The sequence below is a fragment of the Diospyros lotus genome, chromosome 6, assembly GCF_014633365.1.
Source record: "Diospyros lotus cultivar Yz01 chromosome 6, ASM1463336v1, whole genome shotgun sequence".
Classification (NCBI taxonomy): domain Eukaryota; kingdom Viridiplantae; phylum Streptophyta; class Magnoliopsida; order Ericales; family Ebenaceae; genus Diospyros; species Diospyros lotus.
In genome coordinates this window covers 42,368,409-42,390,432 of record NC_068343.1, presented here as the reverse complement: position 1 = coordinate 42,390,432, position 22,024 = coordinate 42,368,409, and the positions used below count along the sequence as shown (strand labels likewise).

General features: G+C 35.8%; 1 protein-coding gene across 3 annotated transcripts; it reads right to left on the bottom strand.

Moving 5' to 3' along the window:
* Positions 1–254: 254 nt before the first annotated feature.
* LOC127803287 (protein SIEVE ELEMENT OCCLUSION B-like) lies at positions 255–6,565 on the bottom strand. 3 transcript variants are annotated; one of them, XM_052339401.1, is made up of 8 exons: positions 6,266–6,565; positions 5,492–5,617; positions 4,966–5,079; positions 4,403–4,854; positions 2,957–3,051; positions 2,669–2,832; positions 1,429–1,837; positions 255–717 (listed from the first exon to the last, which is right to left on the bottom strand). In XM_052339401.1, exons 1-8 carry the CDS (start codon positions 6,476–6,478, stop codon positions 473–475), a joined length of 1,818 nt encoding a protein of 605 aa, XP_052195361.1. In that variant the 5' UTR covers positions 6,479–6,565; the 3' UTR covers positions 255–472. The 3 variants fall into 3 exon arrangements, 2 of the variants coding, with proteins under 2 accessions (XP_052195361.1, XP_052195362.1); XR_008023490.1 differs by having other exon boundaries at positions 566–717; positions 1,429–1,599; XM_052339402.1 differs by lacking the exon at positions 2,669–2,832 and having other exon boundaries at positions 1,429–1,599.
* Between the last annotated feature and the right edge of the window lie 15,459 nt (positions 6,566–22,024).

Below are 22,024 nucleotides of genomic sequence, written 5' to 3'. Positions count from 1 at the left end.
TTAAATAGGACTAACATGGCCAGGCCCGATTAAATAACAGATTATAGTCTTATTAAAGAGGAGGGGGTGGGGGGAACATAATATTAATGTTGCAGTTTCTTACTAACTTACTGGTATCAATGATCATCCATGGCAATCATAATTACACAGACTGATGTGAGCTCTAGCTGGCTCAATGGAAGCTTGTCTCCATTGAAGACTGGCGCAGATTCAAGTAAAGAAATGGATTCAACACAAGAATTAGAAAAAACCTCTTTCAATTGTATGTAAACTCTAATATCAATCAACCAACCCTTAATACAAGAAAGTAGCATAAATAGTCTCAAAGAATGAAGAAAAGGACAAAAGTAACCTTTAATTAAAAAAATAGAAATAACACTTATTTAAATAGCAGTCTCCCTCCTTTTTTTATTACTATCCCAATGGTCCAAAAATGAGGCAACAATCAAATCTTCTTTAAAGACTTCATCACCTATTTAAATTTGGGTGGTTTTGTCTGTTTTGCATTACTACTTATTAAGGATGTTGTAGGTCCCTTGCTGGTTACATCTGCTGAATTGTGTTTCGCTTGTTTAAGATTTAAACTGCCTCTTGTACACTTGTTAAGCAAACCTTGGAACCCACTAGGAGGCTTCGCTTGATTCACATCCTCTTCATGTCGTTCTGGATACAGATAAGGAAGAGTTGATCGCCCGGAAAAAAAAAATCGATAACATCCTACGAGAAAACAACTTATTTGTCAGGTCATAGAGCTAATGCTCTTAATATTGAAGTTTAATAGAAGAGTAAAGGTCTTTGTCCTATGACTTGGGTAAATGTTATTCAATCATTTTTTTTTTTTTTATCAAGGTTTCCTCATACCACATTAGGTGTGAGACTAATCCTTATTTGGGGTAAAGAGTTGTAAACCTGAATTCCCTCGCAATGAGTATGGCTCCAAGAAAATTAGGACATTGTCACGAGAGAGCCATAGGGTGCCAGCCAACTTCCCACTCGACCAACACCACATTGATGGGTAAATGTTATTCAATCTAATCGTTCAGATCAAAATCAATATAAACTTTATGAATTAAGTTTTTAAGTTAAACAACTAATTTTATTATTTAGTTTTCCTAGATTTTGGACAAGTTCCAATATTAAGTATTAATTGGTAGGTTTTTTAAAAATTTAAAATATAACTTTGTTTCTATGTTAGAGATTTTCTTATATCTGCAAAAAAAAATTATTTTATCTATCTAATACTAAGAATAAATATAAATGTGAAAAATAATGTGATGTTTTTCTTTTCCCCACAAACAAACTTCAATAAACAAAAATAACCCTAACCTTGTAAGTAATGTAGTTGATGTAGTAAAATAATAAATAAATTAATAACAGTTCGCTAAATTAAATACCTTCTAAGTGTGTGTAATAATGTTACCAACTTACCTTTAATGGATAAGCGTTTGAAGGGAAAGTGCTCAGCTTCTACAAGCTCAAGATAATAGCCAAAGCAATCTCGACATAGATCTTGGTACTGGTTTCCATGTTGCAGATCAATTATAACGCATGACTCTTTGCCTTTGAAAAAGGACGGTCGTCCCTTGATGTACCAGACACCTGTAATTGGTGAGTCATAGCGCACAATGTACCATGGCATCTTTGATTTTAACTTTTCAAATTTTTGTCTCAAATCTTCTGTCCATTTCAACACAAATGGAACCCACACAATTTTGTAATAATTTTCTTCTTTTATTTTCTCGTAAATGTTTAGAAAATATGAAATCTTCCTAGTGTCTATATTTAGGTCAGAAATAAAGAATATGACAGCTTTCTCTTGTAGCACCTCTAAATCAACCTGTTTGACAAAAGAAAAGAAAAAACAATGCTTCTCAAACTAATATAAAACTACTCAAATTTAAAGTACTCAAAGTCAAATAAATTGTATGCACTGTCACTCTTCTTTTTTTATCTTTTCTTTTTGGAACAACAATGCCATTTCTCTTTTTAGAATAGTTTATAATTGTAGAATCGCCACTTTGAACATGCACTTCAATAGTTCATGGTTGCAGATCTATCATCCATATAAGAATGAATGTAATTGAAAAAAAAAAAAAATAAACATTATCTATAACAATTTAAAATAATAAATGCCAATTTAATTTACCCTATTCGGATGAAATATTTTCTCAGTCCAATATCAATGCTTTTATTAGATCCTAGTTATATAACTAAGTTTAATGGATCCTACTAAAACTTTGACTTGAAAACACAAAATAAAATACCATGAGATTGTGTAGGATATATAATACGCACCAAGTATTTAGTTGTCTTTTATTTTTCTTTTTTTTTTTTGCAAGAACAATTTCTATCAATTTCACGTAATATATATATATATATATATTTGGATTTATGCTATCCGATTTTGAGCACAATCTAAAGCACAATATGCTTGGTTTGAGGGTTGTTCATTGAATTGCTGGAGCTCAACTAGTAATAGATGGAATTTATGACATACAATGATATGTCTAGATCAATTAAACTAAGGAAATACTTCGTCGTGTGTGAATTCAATTTTTAAAAAAATAAAACACCTAAAATTGAAAGTTTTAAACAAGAGTGCTTATTTTTATTTTTTTTATCGAAATATATATTTAATCACAAAATATAAATATAAACAGATACTAACCATAGACTTAGTTGAACCATTAATGAATAAATGACAACCATCTTTAGAATGCATGAAGCTCTTCATTAACTCTGGCATTTCAGTAGGTGTGTCAGATATTTGTTTTTTATTGCTAAAAGCATCTTCAAAAAGTGCAATGTGCTTCAAATGAGCCTCCATTTCATCTACAAAAATCAATTAATAATAAATCTTCAATCTAATATTAAGTTTATTCTGTTTAAACTAAAGATTGAGTGGTTGAAAATATTGAAAAATATCAATTTTATAAAACAAGTACACACATTGTACCTATTAGTGGTTTGCAAATTGTATAGTGATGCTTGAGGCCATTCAGAATGTGGCTAAGATTGGATATTAAGTGGGATGCCTCCAATGCCACTTTCCTATAAAGCAAAACAAGCTTTATTTAAATAAAATAAGACAAATCATTTAATATCCAGTGATTTAGATGGTCAAAAATTACAAAGAGAAAATAAATATCACAAGTCTGTCTTATTGAGAATTTAGAATTGTTACTTATAAAAGAGAGGCACCTTACAATGCAAGTCAAACTTAGGCCTTATAAAAGAAATGCTTCAACCCTTACTAGCTAAACCAACTAAACGTCCCGGTTGCTCATCCATCCTTACTCTAAATTTGAGCAAAACCAACAATTATAATAACAAAATCAAGACCCTAAAGTCTAAAATATATTATCAATATATGCTTAGGCCATCTTAATTTGTCTCAATTAATTATACTTTATTTTATGATAATGTTCAGGACATCTTAGACATATTGTTAAATTATTTTTAATTATCTAATGTTGTTTTCGATAATTTACACTATATACAACATAATAATTTGTTTACGGGATTGAGATTTGTGACTACGTGGGCACAATTATGATAAAAGTGTGTGTGTATATATAGCTTGCCCCTTGTTTTACATATTGAGATCAAACTTAGTTATGAGAAATAATATTTGAATACAGAGTTGAAAAACAATACTAAGCTATAATATATGGGGCTTGGCTTTGTTATTAGACTTTTATTTGGCTTTCTATAAAGATGTGCATGATTTCTATACAGCTATAATATATGTGATGTGGGTTCTCACGGGTACAAAATCTACGAGGCAGGGGGGCATTTGGGTAGGTCACTCTATGCATAGACTATGAGTTTGCAAATTGTTAATGTGGACACCTGCACCTACACCCAACCACACATAACTACACCATTACATCACCTTTAAAATTTTCATTGGACCCATTAAAAAAAATGAATAGCCATATTTAATAAAGGCCTAGTGGAACATAGAATGATATAAAATTGAGGTATATGTATAACATTTATCATTAAATAAGAAGTATAATTAAAGAGGGATAGGGAATGATGTGTGTGATTTTTATCAAGTTAGTTGCAAGTGATTATGAGAAATTTTGGCACAATATAATATAAAAAGAATAGGAATATTAATCTAATTAAGTCTTTTTCTAATAATATGTGAGTTTTTTCTAATCTATATATTCTCCGTGATTGTTTCTAATTTTCAATTATTTTATTATTTTGCTATGGAAGAACAAAAAAGACAAATAGATTAGCCAATAATATACTGAAATCAAAAGATCAAAGGGAAAAAATATAGCGAACTACTAGATTAAGCAGTTCAATAACATTCCTACATTTTTTTCATGTTAAAAATATTTAAATATGGAACTTTTGAAAGTTGGAACTGAAAGAAATAAGAACTTACCCATTGTGCATGAGCAAAGTGATTTGAACGTAGCAAACTACCACACTTAGAATTGCCCAATGTGCACTCATTGATAAGAGGTCTTCTTTGTTGTACTCTGTGTCTGCCAACAATGTAAATTTAGAGATGTATTCAATCACTTCTAATATGAGCTTGATGAGATTGTTAAGCTGGTCAAGTGGTACTTGAAATTTCTCAAGTGGGGAGCCCACAAGAGAAATATGGTTTTCCTTTAAGGCTGCCATTGATGAGGCTAAATCAGTTATTGGTTGGTTAGTACCATGAAGCAAGAACCCCAAGAACTCCAGAAATTTGAAAACGAAACAACCCATGGTATTTACTGCCTTTGCATCCCATGATAAGTTCGATAAGAATTTAAGTAAATCCATTGACGCCATATGAACATTAATCTCATCAGACATCTGCACAGCATTGTTTGCAGTCTTTTCCATCTGATAGTTGGAAAAAACAGTTAAGTTATTGATGGTTTGCACACTAGGTGTAAGAAGTGTTAAGAATTTATATCATTTAAAAAAAGGTTAAGTGGGTCTAGTAATAAGGACCATGAGAGTAGGAATCATGAAATAATCATGTCTTGCCAATGTTTTGAGCTCAGATATGGTTGAAAACTCTTGCAGAATAGAGGCTTCTGACCCAACAATTCTACGGGCCCTATCCTGCATGTACCCATTCAAAAGTATCAATGCAGTGCACCACACATGAAACAACATATAATCGCAGTAGATATAATATATCCCTTGTTATCATCAAAAAAATTTAGAAGTTAACTAAGTTTAACTAAACATATTCATATTACATTCTTGAGAATATAAGATCATTTTCAATTGTCATATCAAACAAAGAATTTAAATAACCTTCAATGTCATACACGTATTTTTCCATAAAAATAGTTTAAGTAGATCCATCTACTATTTAAACTTCAGGTAGATTTAATTAAATAAAGTCATTGTACTGTGTGCAATTTTAAGTTTGTAAAAGCATAACTATGATACACAAAGCAATGAATGCACAGGTATACGGAATATTGCTGAAAAAATAAAAATAAAAAACTTTGTTTGGAGTACGCACCAGAAGAAGAGTGTGAGCGCTGAAACATCTACCACCTACCAATGCATTCAAGTCTGAAAATGTTGAGTTAAGCTCTAAAAGATTATTGGTCTCTAACTCAGTCTCATTTTTGGATACTTTGTTGTCCTGCATGAATACATTTGAAAGTCAGAATTTTTCAAGTCAGAAAAGTTTATTGGAAGTGAAAAAAATGTGTATCAGAGTGTTTGTGTGTATCTGAGAGAGAGAGAGAGAGAGAGAGAGAAAGAGAGAGAGAGAGAGAGAGAGAGAGAGACTTTTACAAACTACAAGTTATTTGACTGTGTAAGTTTTTGTTGAAAAAAAAGAAAGAAATTGAAGTCTGAGACCTCATTGAGGTGGCTGTGTATGAATTGATTTCCTTTTATTGAGTGGCAAACTAGCAGATGTGAACTGTTATTCATCTATTGAAAGTATTTGTGAGAACTAGATTTAATTTACACATTTAAAAAGGTATTTATAATATTTTGTAACTACAATGGAATTAATATTAATACTTCTCCTTTAATAATTAAAATCATCCATAGACTTTAACGATGATTTACAACAATGCTTAAACATTGTCTACCAAGAAAAACTAATATTAGCAGGAGGAATCAAAAACAGAAGAGAGAACTATATCTAATTTACCCCATTTTAAAAGGTATTTAATTATAGTTTTCTGAAATCACAATGAAACCAATAATAACAACAATGATTTTCCTATATATAATAATTAACATGATCCATTTTGTTTAGCAGATTGTAATTTCTTACCAGCAATATTGAATCAACAAAATTGGTTACAGGCTCCAGGATATGAGAAATGGAGACGAGAAGCGGTTGACGCAGCACCAATGAGTAATGTTTTGCATGGGTTTGCTCCACTTGAATTTTGATTTCCTCGTCATTCAATCTGGGAAGTTTCAGATCAACTAACCGAAACTGCTCTCCAGAACTTGAACTCACCCATGATTCACAGTTAGCCATTTAGATGCTGAATCAAAGCAAGATTGATCCAAAACTCTAATAATGTTTGCACTCAAGAATGATCCACCTACCTATTTGTGGCCATTCTGCTGAAGGAGATTTAAATTAAATAATTGACTTAGCATGTGAGTGAGGCGAACATACCTTCCGGAAACGCGTTTCGTACTACGCGTTTTCAAAACACGTACACCGCAAAAGCGCGTACCGCAACCACCAGTTCTAGCGCTGGTGGCTGTTTCATTTTCAAAATTTCAATTTCTTCCTCTCCCTCTTAAAAATTGTATTTTAAGTGGGTATACAATTCGCCATTTGAAAGTGTCAAGTGATGGCTGCTGCATTGAATTCAATAGAGGGAGGCTGAGGCATTATTGCAGCAGCCATCACTTGAATTGGAATTATGGCATCCAACTTTGGATAGGCACAGAGAGAAAATGCCAAATGGGAATTGATGGGATTGGGGTTGGGCCACTCCATGTCCTATCGCGAAGTTGGAATAATAATGAATTTTCTTGAAAATTAACCCCCATTTTCTCACATATTTTCTCATTTGTTTTTGTCAAACTATGATTTTACCGTTTAAACTAACATGTTTTCAGTTATCCTTCCCTTTCTGCTCTTTTTCTTTCCCTCATCCGTCATTCACATCAAAATTATTACACTTTCACGCCAGCACAGCAGTATGCCTCAATGCCATTCCATCTCCCTAAATGAACAGGCTTTTGTTTTGGGATAAACTAATCACACATTCGCTAAAAATTTTACGATTTATTTAATCAATTTCTATAAATTTTTAAAAATTATCCATGACACCTTTTAGTCATAATATCTCGTCAACTTTTGTTCTTCAAAATTAATCACTATAATATTCTCTTAAACTTTTCAAAATTAGTTGCTTATTAAACAAGTCAAAGTGTAAGGAGTGTTGTAACAAATTCAAGAGATATCTATCTAATTTTGAAAAGCTAAAAATTAAGGTAAATTTTAAAATTCAGAATGTGTGAACGCCAAATCACTCAAGTAAGTTCACTAATTTACCTTTTTAAAAATTATTATAATTAAATTTATGTAGATTACAGGTTCTTTGATAAAAATTGTACTTTAAGTGGGTATACAATTCGCCATTTGAAAGCGTCAAGTGATGGTTGCTGCATTGAATTCAACAGAAGGAGGCCGAGGCATTATTGCAGCAGCCCATGGGATTTATTTATTTATTGTCAAACTTTAATCATCACATCACATGCTTTATTTTTTTGCATAAAAACAAAATGGTAAGTGGACCTTTGCTTTTTTTTTTTCTATTAAATTAAATAATTATTAAATTTCTTGATAGAAAATAAAATCTTTTGATCTCATTTAGTTTTCTCAAAATGTTTATTTTTTTTAATTTTATAATTAATTAAAATATTTTAATATCCTTCAAAACGTACGGTCAAGAAATCAAATCCTTCATGCCCAAAGGAATTTCTGATTGAATTGGTTCTTGACATGACATGGTATTAATTGGAGTCTCTTTGACTTGTCTAGCGGCGGTCAGGAGATCAAATACTTCAAGCCCAAAGAAATTGAAATTTAAAATTAAATTTTGAAAATGAAACAGCCACCAGCGCTACAAAAGGTATGCGGTACGCATTTTCGCATTTTGGTCGAAAACGCGTTTCCAGAAGGCATGTTCGCCTTTAAATCTCCTTCAGCAGAATGGCCAGCCATAAATAGGGTCATAAACTGATTTGAGTCTAAACATTATTAGAGTTTTGTATCAATCTTACTTTGCATGAGCATCTAAATGGCCAACTGTGAATCATCGGCGAGTTCAAGTTAATTCTGGAGAGCAGTTTCGGTTAGTTGATCTAAAGCTTCCCAAATCAAAATCCAAGTGAAGCGAACCCATGCAAAACATTACGCACTGGTGCTACGTCAACCAGTTCTGGTCTCCATTTCCCATATCCTGGAGCCTGCCACCAATTTTGTTGATTCAATATTACTGGTAAAAAATTACAATCTACTAAACAAAATGGATCATGTTAATTATTATATATAGGCAAATATCATTGTTATTATTATTGGTTTCATTGTGATTTCAGAAAATTGTAAATTCCTTTTAAAATGGGGTAAATCAGATATAGTTCTCTTCTATTTTTGATTCCTACTGCTAATAGTTTTTCTTGGTAGACAAATGTTTAAGCATTGCTGTAAATGATCGTTAAAAGTCTATGGATGATTTTAATTATTAAAGTAGAAGTATTATAAATATCTTTTTAAATGGGTAAATTAGATCTAGTTCTCGCAAATAGTTTCAATAGATGAGTAGCAGTTCATTTTGGTCAGTTCGCAGTTACTATTTTGCCACTCAATAAAAGGAAATCGATTCATACACGGCCACCTCAATGAGGTATCGGGCTTCAATTTCTTTCTCTTTTTTCGGCAAAAGCTTACACAATCAAATAACTTATAGTTTGTAAAAGTCTCTTTCTCTCTCAGACACACACACACAAACACTTGAATACACAATTTTTTTCACTTTCAATTAACTTTTCATGGCTGCATGTGTGTATATATATATATATATATATTTGTGTGTGTATGTTTGTGTGCAAGAGAGAAATAGAGAGGGCGGAGATTGACAATTGGAAAAGAAAGTGGGTTGTGGGAGGGGTAAAATAAAAATTTTAAAATTAGTGTGAAATTTTATGAAATTTGAGTTATGAAGAGTAAAAACACGAGTTTTAAATAGAATTTTCCTTTTAAGCAACACTTTTCCAATTATTCTTCCCTTTTTATCGCCAAGTTGGAATAATAATGAATTTTCTTGGAAACCAACTCCTATTTTCTCATTTTCTCACCTATTTTTCCATTTGCTTTTGTCAAACTACGACTCTTTGGTTTAAACTATGCTATTCTAATTTTCCTTTCCTTTTTTGTCCTTTTCCTTTCTCTCATTGGGTACTAATGGGATTGGGGTTAGGCCACTCCATGTCCGATCGCCAAATCACAATTGTACCGTTTAAACTAGGTCTTTCTAATTGTCCTTCTCTTTTTGCCTTTTTTTTTTTTTCATTATTCACATCAAAATTATTACACTTTCACGCCAGCAGGATGCCTCAATGCCATTCCGTCTCCCTAAACGAGTAGGCTTTTGTTTTGGGATAAATTAATCAACACATTCTTTACAAATTTTAATTTTTTTTATTCTAGATATTTTTAAATTTTAAGATTTATTTAATCAATTTTTATAAATTTTTTAAAATTATCCATGACACCTTTTAGTCACAATATCTCGTGAACTTTGGTTCTTCAAAATTAATAATCACAATATTCCCTTAAACTTTTCAAAATTAGTTGCTTATTAAACAAGTCAAAGTGTAAGGAGTGTTGTAACAAATTCAAGACATGTCTTGTAACACCCCTTCTCCTAGAACTGCCCGAGAAGAGGTGCTACTGGAGATAATAAAATAAACTGACTGATAAACTGAAATCTGATACCAAAATGAACATCTCAATCAACTGAAATAAAACTCTGGATCAATAACTGAAAACCATAAATTACATCTAAGGGAAAATCCCTAAACTGGAATATAAAATAAATTTAAACTGATCAAGCACTAACTAATAAACTAACAACTCCCAGACATCTTTGGTCTTGAGCGGCTCCACACACACACTACTGGACACTACTGCTAGGCCCCACATCTGGTACTCCCCCACTAGGATCTGGAATGGTGAAGAGTACAAGGTGAGCTACAAAGCTCAACAAGTAATAAACTGGAAAGAATAACTGAGCTGAATCGAAGAATATCGATACTGATAAAAATACTTACTGAACTTGTACTGAGAGATATAATAATCACTGGATGGCATTTATAAGATGTAATGCACATAACTGTAACTAAATGCAGGTATGCAACTTTGGCACGTAGACCCACATAACTGTAATACATACCTGACTTATCTAAGTCCTGCAAACATAAAAACTGTAAGCACATACTTTGGGCAATATGCCCCTAGCTCCCTGGTCGACATCAGGCGAGCAACTCATAACTGAGATATAATTGAACTAATACTAGTGGGATGCCCGCGGACAAGCCGCCTAGCGCGCATAATGCAATGCTCATATAAATGCTGGCACACGATATGTAGTGCTCCACATAAAGTCATGCTCAATGCTCATACAAATATGTATGCACATAATCTCACAAAATAATGCTGATTATGTCATAATTAACTGCTAAACATGGTATATGATTTTTATCAACTATATTGAGATTCAAATATTCTGAAATTTCTGAGTATAGGTATGGCATATTGGATTTTATCATATCTTGGCATAAAAATTCAATATTTGAATAATTGAATATTTATATTAAATTTAAGACTTGAATCAAGAATTTATTGGAAGTCATTCGGATGCCATTTGATACTATTTGGATGATTGAGGAAGCAAAATGAAGCAATTTGAATGAAAAAGTAGCCCATTCGAATAAAAAAAAAAAACGGATTTCAGCAAACTCATTCGAATGACAGAAGGCTCATTCGAATGATAGATGATATTCAAAGGCTATTCGGATCTGATCAGGGACTCATTCGAATGACTTACAAATTCATTTGAATGAATTTTGAAAATTTCCAACTTTTGAACTGGCAAAAAGCGACTCATTCGAATGCACATGGCCTATTAGAAGTAGAAAGCGCTCTGGTGGGATCCTCACGGACAGAAAAAGATTGCAGTCAGTTTGATAATGATCGAGGGATATTGCTTCGTCGGCCCGAACCAAGGAATCCCTTAGATATGATGCAAAACGGATCTTGTTCTATCCTTGATCAGAGATTTCTCTATGAAAAATACGAATCGGAGTTTGAAGAAGGGGAAGGAGCCCTTGACTCGCAACAGATGGAGGAGGATTTATTCAATCACATAGTTTGGGCTCCTAGAATATGGCGCCTTCGAATCAATTTATGGATCATTCGAATGACAAGAAGTCTCATTCGAATGCTAGACTATACAAAGCAACAACTTACTCGCATCTTCAAGGACTCATTCGAATGACAAGTAAGCTCATTCGAATGACAAACCAAAAACACATACGAATGATATGATAACACATGACTCATTCGAATGACCAAAAAAACTCATTCGAATGACTGGAATATTATAAGGGAAAAGCTTACGATGACACTAGAACTTATTCGGATGCTTTGGAACTCATTCGAATGACACAAGACTCATTCGAATGACTGGAATCTTATCAGACATAACTCACGAACAGAGATGATATCTTGATTTACAAACTTAACATTACTACACCATTCCGAAAGAAAACTTGAGAAAACAAATCCCAACTGATTCCAAACAAACTTGGGAATGATTTAACAACAATATTGATGAGAATCGCTCAAAGAAATTATGCATGCCTGCTGTGAACTCACTGTACGCATGTAAATATATATATATAACATGCACTGAACTGATATAACTCATTGTAACGCACATATATATATATATACATGCACTGAAACTGATTCAATTCTGGAAATCTGATATCAAACTCAATTAAGACCTGTAAGAAAGGATTACAGGGGAAGGATACTTGTCTTAGACTCTCTGATCGAACCCTAACGATCACCAAAAGAGACTCCTATGCAAGACTTTGAATCTGCTACTGCTTCTTGGCTTCTCTGTTCTTCACGATTTTTCTCTCTTTCAGCGGCGTGAAGAAACTAAGGCTAATGAGGCTATACATATATACATATGTCTATAGGAAACCTAATGCCCTTCTCTTTCTCCTACTATATCCAGGAGACTCTAATCCCAATCCTCTCACGGATGGAATCACTAATCTCTTAATAACTCTTATTAACTAAATTAAATAAATAACAACTTCTTAAATGACCTTCAAATCCTTGCATTTAATTTCAAAAATAAATAAATAATTAAATGTTATTTAAAAGCTATTTTCTCAATTAAAATCTCTAGATTGCCATATTAACAATTAATTGACAAAAAATCCTCCAAACAATACTAATTAAGAAATTCAGTAATTTCTAAATAAAATCTAAACCCTCTAATGAGTCGTTGCAATTTCTCCCCTCCTTAAAAGAATTTGGTCCTCCAAATTCGTAACTGGTTACTCGAACAATGAGGGGTAAAGACATCTCATCTCTTCTTCTAGCTCCCACATCGCCTCTTCTGCCAAGTGACGCTGCCATTGCACTTTCACAAAAGGAATTGATCGATTACTCAAAGTTTTCTCTTTACGCTCTAGAATACTGATAGGCATCTCTTCATAAGATACATCTTCTTTAACTTCAAGAGTCTGAAAATCGATCACATGCTGAAGATCTGGCACATACTTCCTCAACATCGAAACATGGAACACATTGTGGACATGGGACAACTGAGGTGGCAAAGCTAACTCATATGCCAAAGTCCCTATCCGTCTCAAAATCTCAAATGGACCAACGTAACGGGGACTAAGCTTCCCTGTTACGCCAAATCTTCGCACACCTTTAATAGGCATGACTCTCAACCAAACATGGTCGCCTACCTCAAACTCGAGGTCTCGTCGTCGCTTGTCTGCATAGCTCTTCTGTCTGTCTTGTGCTGTTTTCATTCTTACTTTGATCACTTGGATCTTTTCTGTCGTCTGTTCCACAATTTCAGGACCCAATAAAGTCCGATCTCCAATCTCTTCCCAACATATCGGCGATCGACATGGTCGCCCATACAAAGCCTTATATGGTGACATTCCAATACTTGAATGTAAACTATTATTGTAGGCAAACTCCACCAAAGGTAGATGCTCAACCCAACTACCTTGGAAATCTAGAACGCAAGCTCTCAACATGTCCTCGAGAGTCCTAATAGTCCTCTCTGACTGGCCATCTGTCTGCGGATGAAATGCCGTGCTGAACTTCAACTGAGATCCCAATGCCTCATGCAAAGCTCCCCAAAAATGAGAAGTAAAACGAGGATCTCGATCTGATGCAATGCTGGATGGAACACCCTGTAACTTCACGATCTCCTCAATGTAAATTTTGGCAAATCTATTTAATGGATAAGTCTTCTTAATAGGAAGAAAATGGGCTGATTTAGTTAAACGATCAACAATCACCCATATAGCATCGTAGCCTCTAGTAGTCCTGGGTAAACCCATCACAAAATCCATAGCAATATTATCCCATTTTCACTCCGGAATGGGTAATGGAAGTAATAAACCTATGGGTTTCTGATGTTCCGCTTTAACTTGTTGGCATACTGAACATTGTGAAATATATCTGGCTACATCTTTCTTCATACCACTCCACAAATACTGTCACTTAAGGTCGTGGTACATCTTGGTAACACTTGGATGAATAGTGTAATGACTCTTGTGTGCTTCATTCAAAATCTCTTGCTTAAGATTTCCATCATCGGGTATACGAATACGTTTCTGAAATAAAAGTATACCATCACTCCGTAGAGTATATCCCAAAGGAGAAAATTTCTCGATATCTGCTAAAATTTGTGCTAACTTCACATCTTTTGATTGCTGTGTCTTGAGCAATTCAAATAACTCGGGTTGTACTCTCATATAAGCATAACTCACAACTGGTTTATCTTCTGGGGTTGAAATAGATAAAACACTCAACTGTTCTAATAACCTCTATTCTTGAACCATCATCGTAGCCATAGAAGCTCATCGCCGACTCAAAGCATCGACTACTACATTAACCTTTCCTGGATGGTATAGAATCTCACAGTCGAAGTCTTTAAATAACTCAACCCATCGTCTCTTCCTCATGTTCAATTCCTTCTGAGATAAAAGATAATGTAGGCTCTTATGATCTGTATAAATTTTAACTTTCTCACCATATAAATAGTGTCGCCATATCTTCAATGCAAATACTACCACTGCCAACTCCAGATCATGAGTAGGGTAGTTCACTTCGTGTTTCTTCAATTGTCTGGATGCATAAGCATTAACTCGACCTTCTTGCATTAATACGCAACCTAAACCTGAATGGGATGCATCGCTGTAGATGGAGTATTTCTCTCCACTTCTTGGAATGGCTAAAACTGGTGCAGTAATCAACTTCATCTTTAGTTCTTGGAAGGCACGTTCACACGCGTCATTCCATTCAAACTTTTCTCCTTTTCTTGTTAGCTTAGTCATAGGGGAAGATAAACGAGCAAACCCCTCAATGAATCGCCTGTAATAGCCTGCAAGACCCAGAAAACTACGTATCTCTGTCACAGTCGTTGGCCTCGGCCAGTCCACAACTGCTTTAGTCTTATCTGAATCCACTGAAATACCATCTCTAGAAACAACATGGCCTAGAAACCCAATCTGAGTAAGCCAGAACTCACACTTGCTGAACTTGGCGTACAGTTGCTCTTCTTTGAGTCTCTGTAATACTAGAGTAAGATGCTCTGTATGCTCCTCCATATTAGGTGAGTAGACTAGGATATCGTCGATGAAGACAATAATGAATCGATCTAGGTACTCACGTAGAACTCGATTCATCAAATCCATGAAAACAGCTGGGGCGTTCGTCAACCCAAATGGCATCACTACAAACTCGTAGTGTCCATAGCGAGTCCTGAAAGCAGTCTTCTGAATATCATCATCTCTAACTCGCATCTGATGGTATCCCGATCTCAAATCTATCTTCGAGAATACCTTAGCTCCTTGCAATTGATCTAGCAAGTCATCCACTTGAGGTAAGGGATACTTATTCTTCACTGTCACCTGGTTCAATTGACGATAGTCAATACATAATCTCAAAGATCCATCTTTCTTCCTCACGAACAATACTGGTGCACCCCACAGGGATGAACTGGGTCGGATAAAACCCTTCTCTATTAATTCTTCTAATTGGGCCTTCAACTCCTTTAGCTCATTAGGTGTCATCCGATATGGAGCCTTAGAGATAGGCTGTGTACCAGGTAATAACTCAATAGTAAACTCTGACCCTCTCCGAGGAGGTAATCCTAGTAACTCATCAGGGAAAACTTCTTGGAAATCTCGTACTACTGGTACCTCGGGTAAATTCTTCTTGCTTCCTTCGTCAGTGGTTACAAAGGCTAGATAAACCTCGCATCCATCACACATTAGCTTTTCAACTTTCATCACCAAGATCATAGGAATCGTAGACATAGGCTTGACTCCTCTATAAATAAGAATCAGCTATTGAGGTAGTTCAAAATCAATAATCTTTCGCCGACAATCGACTCTTGCATAATGTCGTGATAGCCAATCCATGCTAAGGATCAAATCAAAATCCTTAACATCGAGAATTACCAAATCTCCCAATAGCTTCTTATCATGGACCTCAATCTCACAATTCTCAAACATTTCTCTAGCTATCATAATCTTATCTCCTGGCGTAGACACAATCAAGTGGTACGGCAAAGAAATCCGGGAATGAGGAACATAACATACTGTGCGCAGTGCAATAAAAGAATGTGTAGAACTAGTATCAAATAATGCACGCACATAATGACCATATAGGGATAGAATACCTTGAATAGTCCCGTCGCCCTGCTCTGCCTCAGCTGTGGTAAGGGCATAAACTTTACCCTACACCTGTCTATCTGTGGGCGGTGGATGCTGAGCTACTAGTAGTGCTGGTATAGGTGCCGCTCCTGGCCCTCTAACTGCTGGTGGCCTCTGATTAGCCTACTGACCTCTATTTTGGGGCGGTTGAGTACACCGGTTGGCTGTATGTCCTTTTTTTCCGCACCTGAAACAAGTGACCTCTGGTGCGGGGAGTGCTGCTTGATTCCTCGGGCAATCTTTTTTTCTATGCCTCTCTTGTCCACACTTGAAACAAACGTTCTTCCCAACTAGGCACGGTCCTCCGTGCTTCCTTACGCACTGACCACACTGTGGATTATTCTCTGCCTTATTTCCTTGTCCGGCTGTCCACTTCTTCTTCTTATTATTATTGGACAAACCCTAAGATGTACCTATGCCCTTCTTGGCTGCTTGTGTTGCTCTCCATTCATTACGATCTCGCTCGATAGCATATGCTCGCTGGACCACCGTGGCATAATCCACGCTCAGAGCTCCTCCAAACGCATGTCGGATATCTGCACGCAATCCTCTATGGAATTTGGTGGCCTTCTTTGCTTCACTGGACACCAACTCCGGAGCATATCGAGATAAGGCTGTAAACTCTGCCTCGTACTGAGCCACTATTTTAGTACCTTGCACCAACTCAACGAACTCATAGAATTTTTGCTCCTTAACCCATGCTGGGCAATAAGCATCATTGAACACTTGTTGAAACTCAACCCATGTGGGCTCTCAATCACCAAACCTCTGGCGAGCAGTCTCCCACCATCTCTCGGCATCGCCTCTGAACATGAACGTGCTAAGTCGAACTCGTCGGTCGTCCGCACAACCAATAGATCGGAGATGCTTCTCTATTGATAGCATCCAATTCTCCGCTGTTGCTACATCTGTACCTCCATGAAATGCTGGTGGTCGGAATGCCATGAAGTCCTTCAATAATTGACTCCCAGTGTCTGCCGCTACAACTGGAGTTGTTGGGGCGACTAGCAGTTCACCTCCACTGCCTCCTGCTTCTTGGTGTACTTGCGATTGCCTCACCTGATTCGTCACTAGGGTATCAACTACCCTCATCAAACCTGCCAACATGCCTCGCATCTCGGCCATACCCTGTCATAAGTCACTACCAGAATCCCCTGGTGAGCCTGGTGTGGGAACTGGAACCTCACCTGGCGTAGAAGTAGTCTAGCTGCGAGTATGGGGTCGTCTTCTTTGATTACTCATTTTCCTGCATCACCACTTAGGGTTAGAATACTATAAATTGGGCTAACGTATTTAACTGACGGACACAAGTCCTAACTCTACCCAACATCCTGTAACGCCCCACTTTTCCAAATACAAAACAACGTGAAATATAGGAAGATATTACCTACGGGCGTTATGGAAACCCTTACCAACGGAAGCATTGGATCGAATCTGCAAGCTTAATCAAAGCTAAATAAAGGGGTTTCCACTAGATTTCTTTATTTGTACAGGAAACACGTAGAACTTTTAATAAACCCAAAAAAAACACAACTCACTACTTGTAGTTACAATTGCAACACACGTCCAAACTAGCAAATAAACCCTGATCATGGAAGCCTCCCTATATAACATTCAAAGTGCATCAATTGAGATATTACCCATGCTCGTATATCAAAGCTACAACCATCGATCACTCACATACTTATTACAAGCTCGAGCATCCTTATTATAATACACTACTCGGATTACATAGGTACAAAATGAAATAGAAACTCAGATCTAGCCAAGCGTCACGTCCTTGCCCACGTTCGAATAGGAGCTTGCAACACCTGATACTTTGACAAAGCTGGGACGTTGAATGTCCCAGGGGTATGAAACACCCAAGTTAGATAATAACATCTAAGTGAGATGGTTTCAAGAAATAAGTAGATCATGTATGTAATGCAAGTATGCAAAATGAAACCCCCTTTGTGGAAGCCATGCCAGGGTGTTGCAATCACCCCTGCGCACGCCATGCTCACCTCAAACACGCATATGTGACTCCGCGAGTCACTCATGGCGGCCACTAACTTGCCACAAACAACCACATGCCATGAAATGATGAAACAAGTAAAGTAACATGCTAATCAAAGAGAGCAAGTGAGTATGTCCACATTCAACACAAATGGTTCAAGTAATGATTAATATGAAGCACAAATAATGCAAGAAACCACTCACTTCGATCATTTCCCCTCGATAGCACGGTTTACAGCCTGGTTTCGAGCTCTAGGGGCTGTTTCTACAGAAATAATAGATTTTAGTGAACCAACCTCAAATATTTCTACACAGGGTTGTAGGTAATTAGAATAGGAGAACAACGGTGAAAATTTCAGGCTAAACGGAGGTCGGATGCGCCCTTACGGGCCCTCGGAAGGGTGGCCACGCGCTACCCCTTCTCTATTTTGCAACCCAAAATTAAAACGGCCCTAACTCCTTCATTTTAACTCCGATTTGACTTCCATTTGAACCTATGAACTCCCCTTTTAGTGTACTACGACCCTATGAAAAGAACAGTGACTTACCTTTTAGTTTTCTTTTCCGTTTTTGGTAATTCCCAATCTGGTCTCTCTTTCCTTCCTTCTTTGCTTTTTCTTTTCTTTTTCTTGCACTTGCTTTCTTTCCTTTCTCCTTTGCTTCTCGTGGCCCTTCCTCCTCCCTTTATATAGCCTTTAAATGCCCAAATCCTCAAGATTTTACTTGGCCATCAAGTTGCTCATTTTCCACCCAAATAATCATCACAACTTTGGAATTTTGCAATCTTCTCAAGCAAGCCTTCATTTCTTCCAATCCTAAGCTTCCAAGTACACCTTCACGTGGCCTTCAAGATAAGCTCCATCTTCTCCTTCCTTTGCAAGCCAATTCAAGTCTTACAAGTTAAGTCTCTCAAGTCAAGTCTCCCAAGTTAAGTCTCCCAAGTTAAGACTTTTAATCATTATAACCAATCTTCTTATTCAAGCTTCTCATTTCTTCCAATCTCATTTCTCCATTTGCCCTTTACGTGACCCTTTATTCAACCCATCTTATCCTTATCTTTTAGCAAGCCAATAACATGCTTCCAACTCCATTTACTTTTGAATTAAGAAATAAAGGTAATCATGGTTTAAGACTTTTGAATACAATTACCCAATACAATCTTTCCACCTCAAGGCTTATTCCACAAGCCTTTATTATGACCATAAGTCTTCCAATGAAAGTTTACCAACTCAAAGCTTTCCAAGCAAGCTTTTATTTAGAGACGTTATCCTTTACCAACTCAAGGCTTCTCAAACAAGCGTTTAATTTATCTACTTTTCTTCCCTAGTAATGATGACTTATCTTTGAAATTCTTTCACTTGATTCTTCCTTCCTTTAGAAGCCTTTCATTATTCCAATCCCTTGCCTCCAATTGCTCCTAACGTGGTCTCCAAGACAACTCTTCTTATCTTCATCTTTTGGTGAACCAATAGAATTCTTCCACGTTTTCCTTACTTTGAATTAAAGGTAAAAGTAATTATTATCATCATAAGCTTTAGGACTTTTAGGGATAATCCTCCAATCCCATTTCTCCAACACAAAGCTTCTTAAATAAGCATTTATAATTACAATTATTCCTATTGTTAGAGAAGTTATCCTTTGATATTTGCATTTGAGTCCTTAAAATCATTCCCATTTGCACTTAAATTCAAAACTTCCATTTAAAACACTTTATGGTATCATCCAACCTTTATATTAAATTTTGGGGTATTACACATCCTATGTGTGTACTGGAGACTCCTCAAAACACTGCTCTGATACCAATACTATAACACCCCCTCTCCTAGAACTGTCCGAGAAGAGGTGCTACTGGGGATAATAAAATAAACTGACTGATAAACTGAAATCTGATACCAAAATGAACATCTCAATCAATTGAAATAAAACTCTGGGTCAATAACTGAAAACCATAAATTATATCTAAGGGAAAATCCCTAAACTGGAATATAAAATAAATCTAAACTGATCAAGCACTAACTAATAAACTAACAACTCCCAGACATCTTTGGTCTTGAGCGGCTCCACGTACACACACTACTGGACACTACTACTAGGCCCCACATCTGATACTCCCCCACTAGGACCTGGAATGGTGAAGAGTACAAGGTGAGCTACAAAGCTCAACAAGTAATAAACTGGAAATAATAACTGAGCTGAATCGAAGAATATCGATACTGATAAAAATACTTACTGAACTTGTACTGAGAGATATAATAATCACTAGATGGCATTTATAAGATGTAATGCACATAACTGTAACTAAATGCAGGTATGCAACTTTGGCACGTAGGCCCACATAACTGTAATACATACCTGACTGATCTGAGTCCCGCAAACATAAAAACTATAAGCACATACTTTGGGCAATATGCCCCTAACTCCCTAGTCAACATCAGGCGAGTAACTCATAACTGAGATATAATTGAACTGATACTAATGGGATCCCCGCGGACAAGCCGCCTGGCGCGCATAATGCAATGCTCATATAAATGCTGGCACACGATATGTAGTGCTCCACATAAAGTCATGCTCAATGCTCATACAAATATGTATGCACATAATCTCACAAAATAATGCTGATTATGTCATAATTAACTGCTAAACATAGTATATGATTTTTATCAACTATATTGAGATTCAAATATTCTGAAATTTCTGAGTATAGGCATGGCATATTGGATTTTATCATATCTTGGCATAAAAATTCAATATTTGAATAATTGAATATTTATATTAAATTTAAGACTTGAATCAAGAATTTATTGGAAGCCATTCGGATGCCATTTGATACTATTTGGATGATTGAGGAAATAAAAGGAAGCAATTTGAATGAAAAAGCAGCCCATTCGAATAAAAAAAAAAACGGATTTCAGCAAACTCATTCGAATGGTAGAAAACTCATTCGAATGACAGAGACTCATTCGAATGACAGAAGGCTCATTCGAATGATAGATGATATTCAAAGGCTATTCGGATCTGATCAGGGACTCATTCGAATGACTTACAAATTCATTCGAATGAATTTTGAAAATTTCCAACTTTTGAACTGGCAAAAAGCTACTCATTCGAATGCAACAGTAACTTTATTCGAATCAATTTATGGATCATTCGAATGCTAGACTATACAAAGCAACAGCTTACTCGCATCTTCAAGGACTCATTCGAATGACAAGTAAGCTCATTCGAATGACAAACCAAAAACACATACGAATGATATGATAACACATGACTCATTCGAATGACCAAAAAAACTCATTCGAATGACTGGAATATTATAAGGGAAAAGCTTATGATGACACTAGAACTTATTCGGATGCTTTGGAACTCATTCGAATGACACAAGACTCATTCGAATGACTGGAATCTTATCAGACATAACTCACGAACAGAGATGATATCTTGATTTACAAACTTAACATTACTACACCATTCCGAAAGAAAACTTGAGAAAACAAATCCCAACTGATTCCAAACAAACTTGGGAATGATTCAACAACAATATTGATGAGAATCGCTCAAAGAAATTATGCATGCCTGCTGTGAACTCACTGTACGCATGTAAATATATATATATATAACATGCACTGAACTGATATAACTCATTGTAATGCACATATATATATATATACATGCACTAGAACTGATTCAATTCTGGAAATCTAATATCAAACTCAATCAAGATCTGTAAGAAAGGATTACAGGGGAAGGATACTTGCCTTAGAGTCTCTGATCGAACCCTAATGATAGCCAAAAGAGACTCCTATGCAAGACTTTAAATCTTCTACTGCTTCTTGGCTCCTCTGTTCTTCACGATTTTTCTCTCTTTTAGCGGCGTGAAGAAACTAAGGCTAATGAGGCTATACATATATACATATGTCTATAGGAAACCTAATGCCCTTCTCCTTCTCCTACTATATCCAGGAGACTCTAATCCCAATCCTCTCACGGATGGAATCACTAATCTCTTAATAACTCTTATTAA

Coding starts and splice junctions, on each gene's coding strand:
- LOC127803287 (XM_052339401.1), bottom strand. CDS start 6,478: ATGGCTAACTGTGAATCATGGGTGAGTTCAAGTTCTGGAGAGCAGTTT. Junction 5,618..6,265: donor TTGTTGATTCAATATTGCTG/GTAAGAAATTAC, acceptor GTATTCATGCAG/GACAACAAAGTATCCAAAAA. Junction 5,080..5,491: donor GCGCTCACACTCTTCTTCTG/GTGCGTACTCCA, acceptor GGGTACATGCAG/GATAGGGCCCGTAGAATTGT.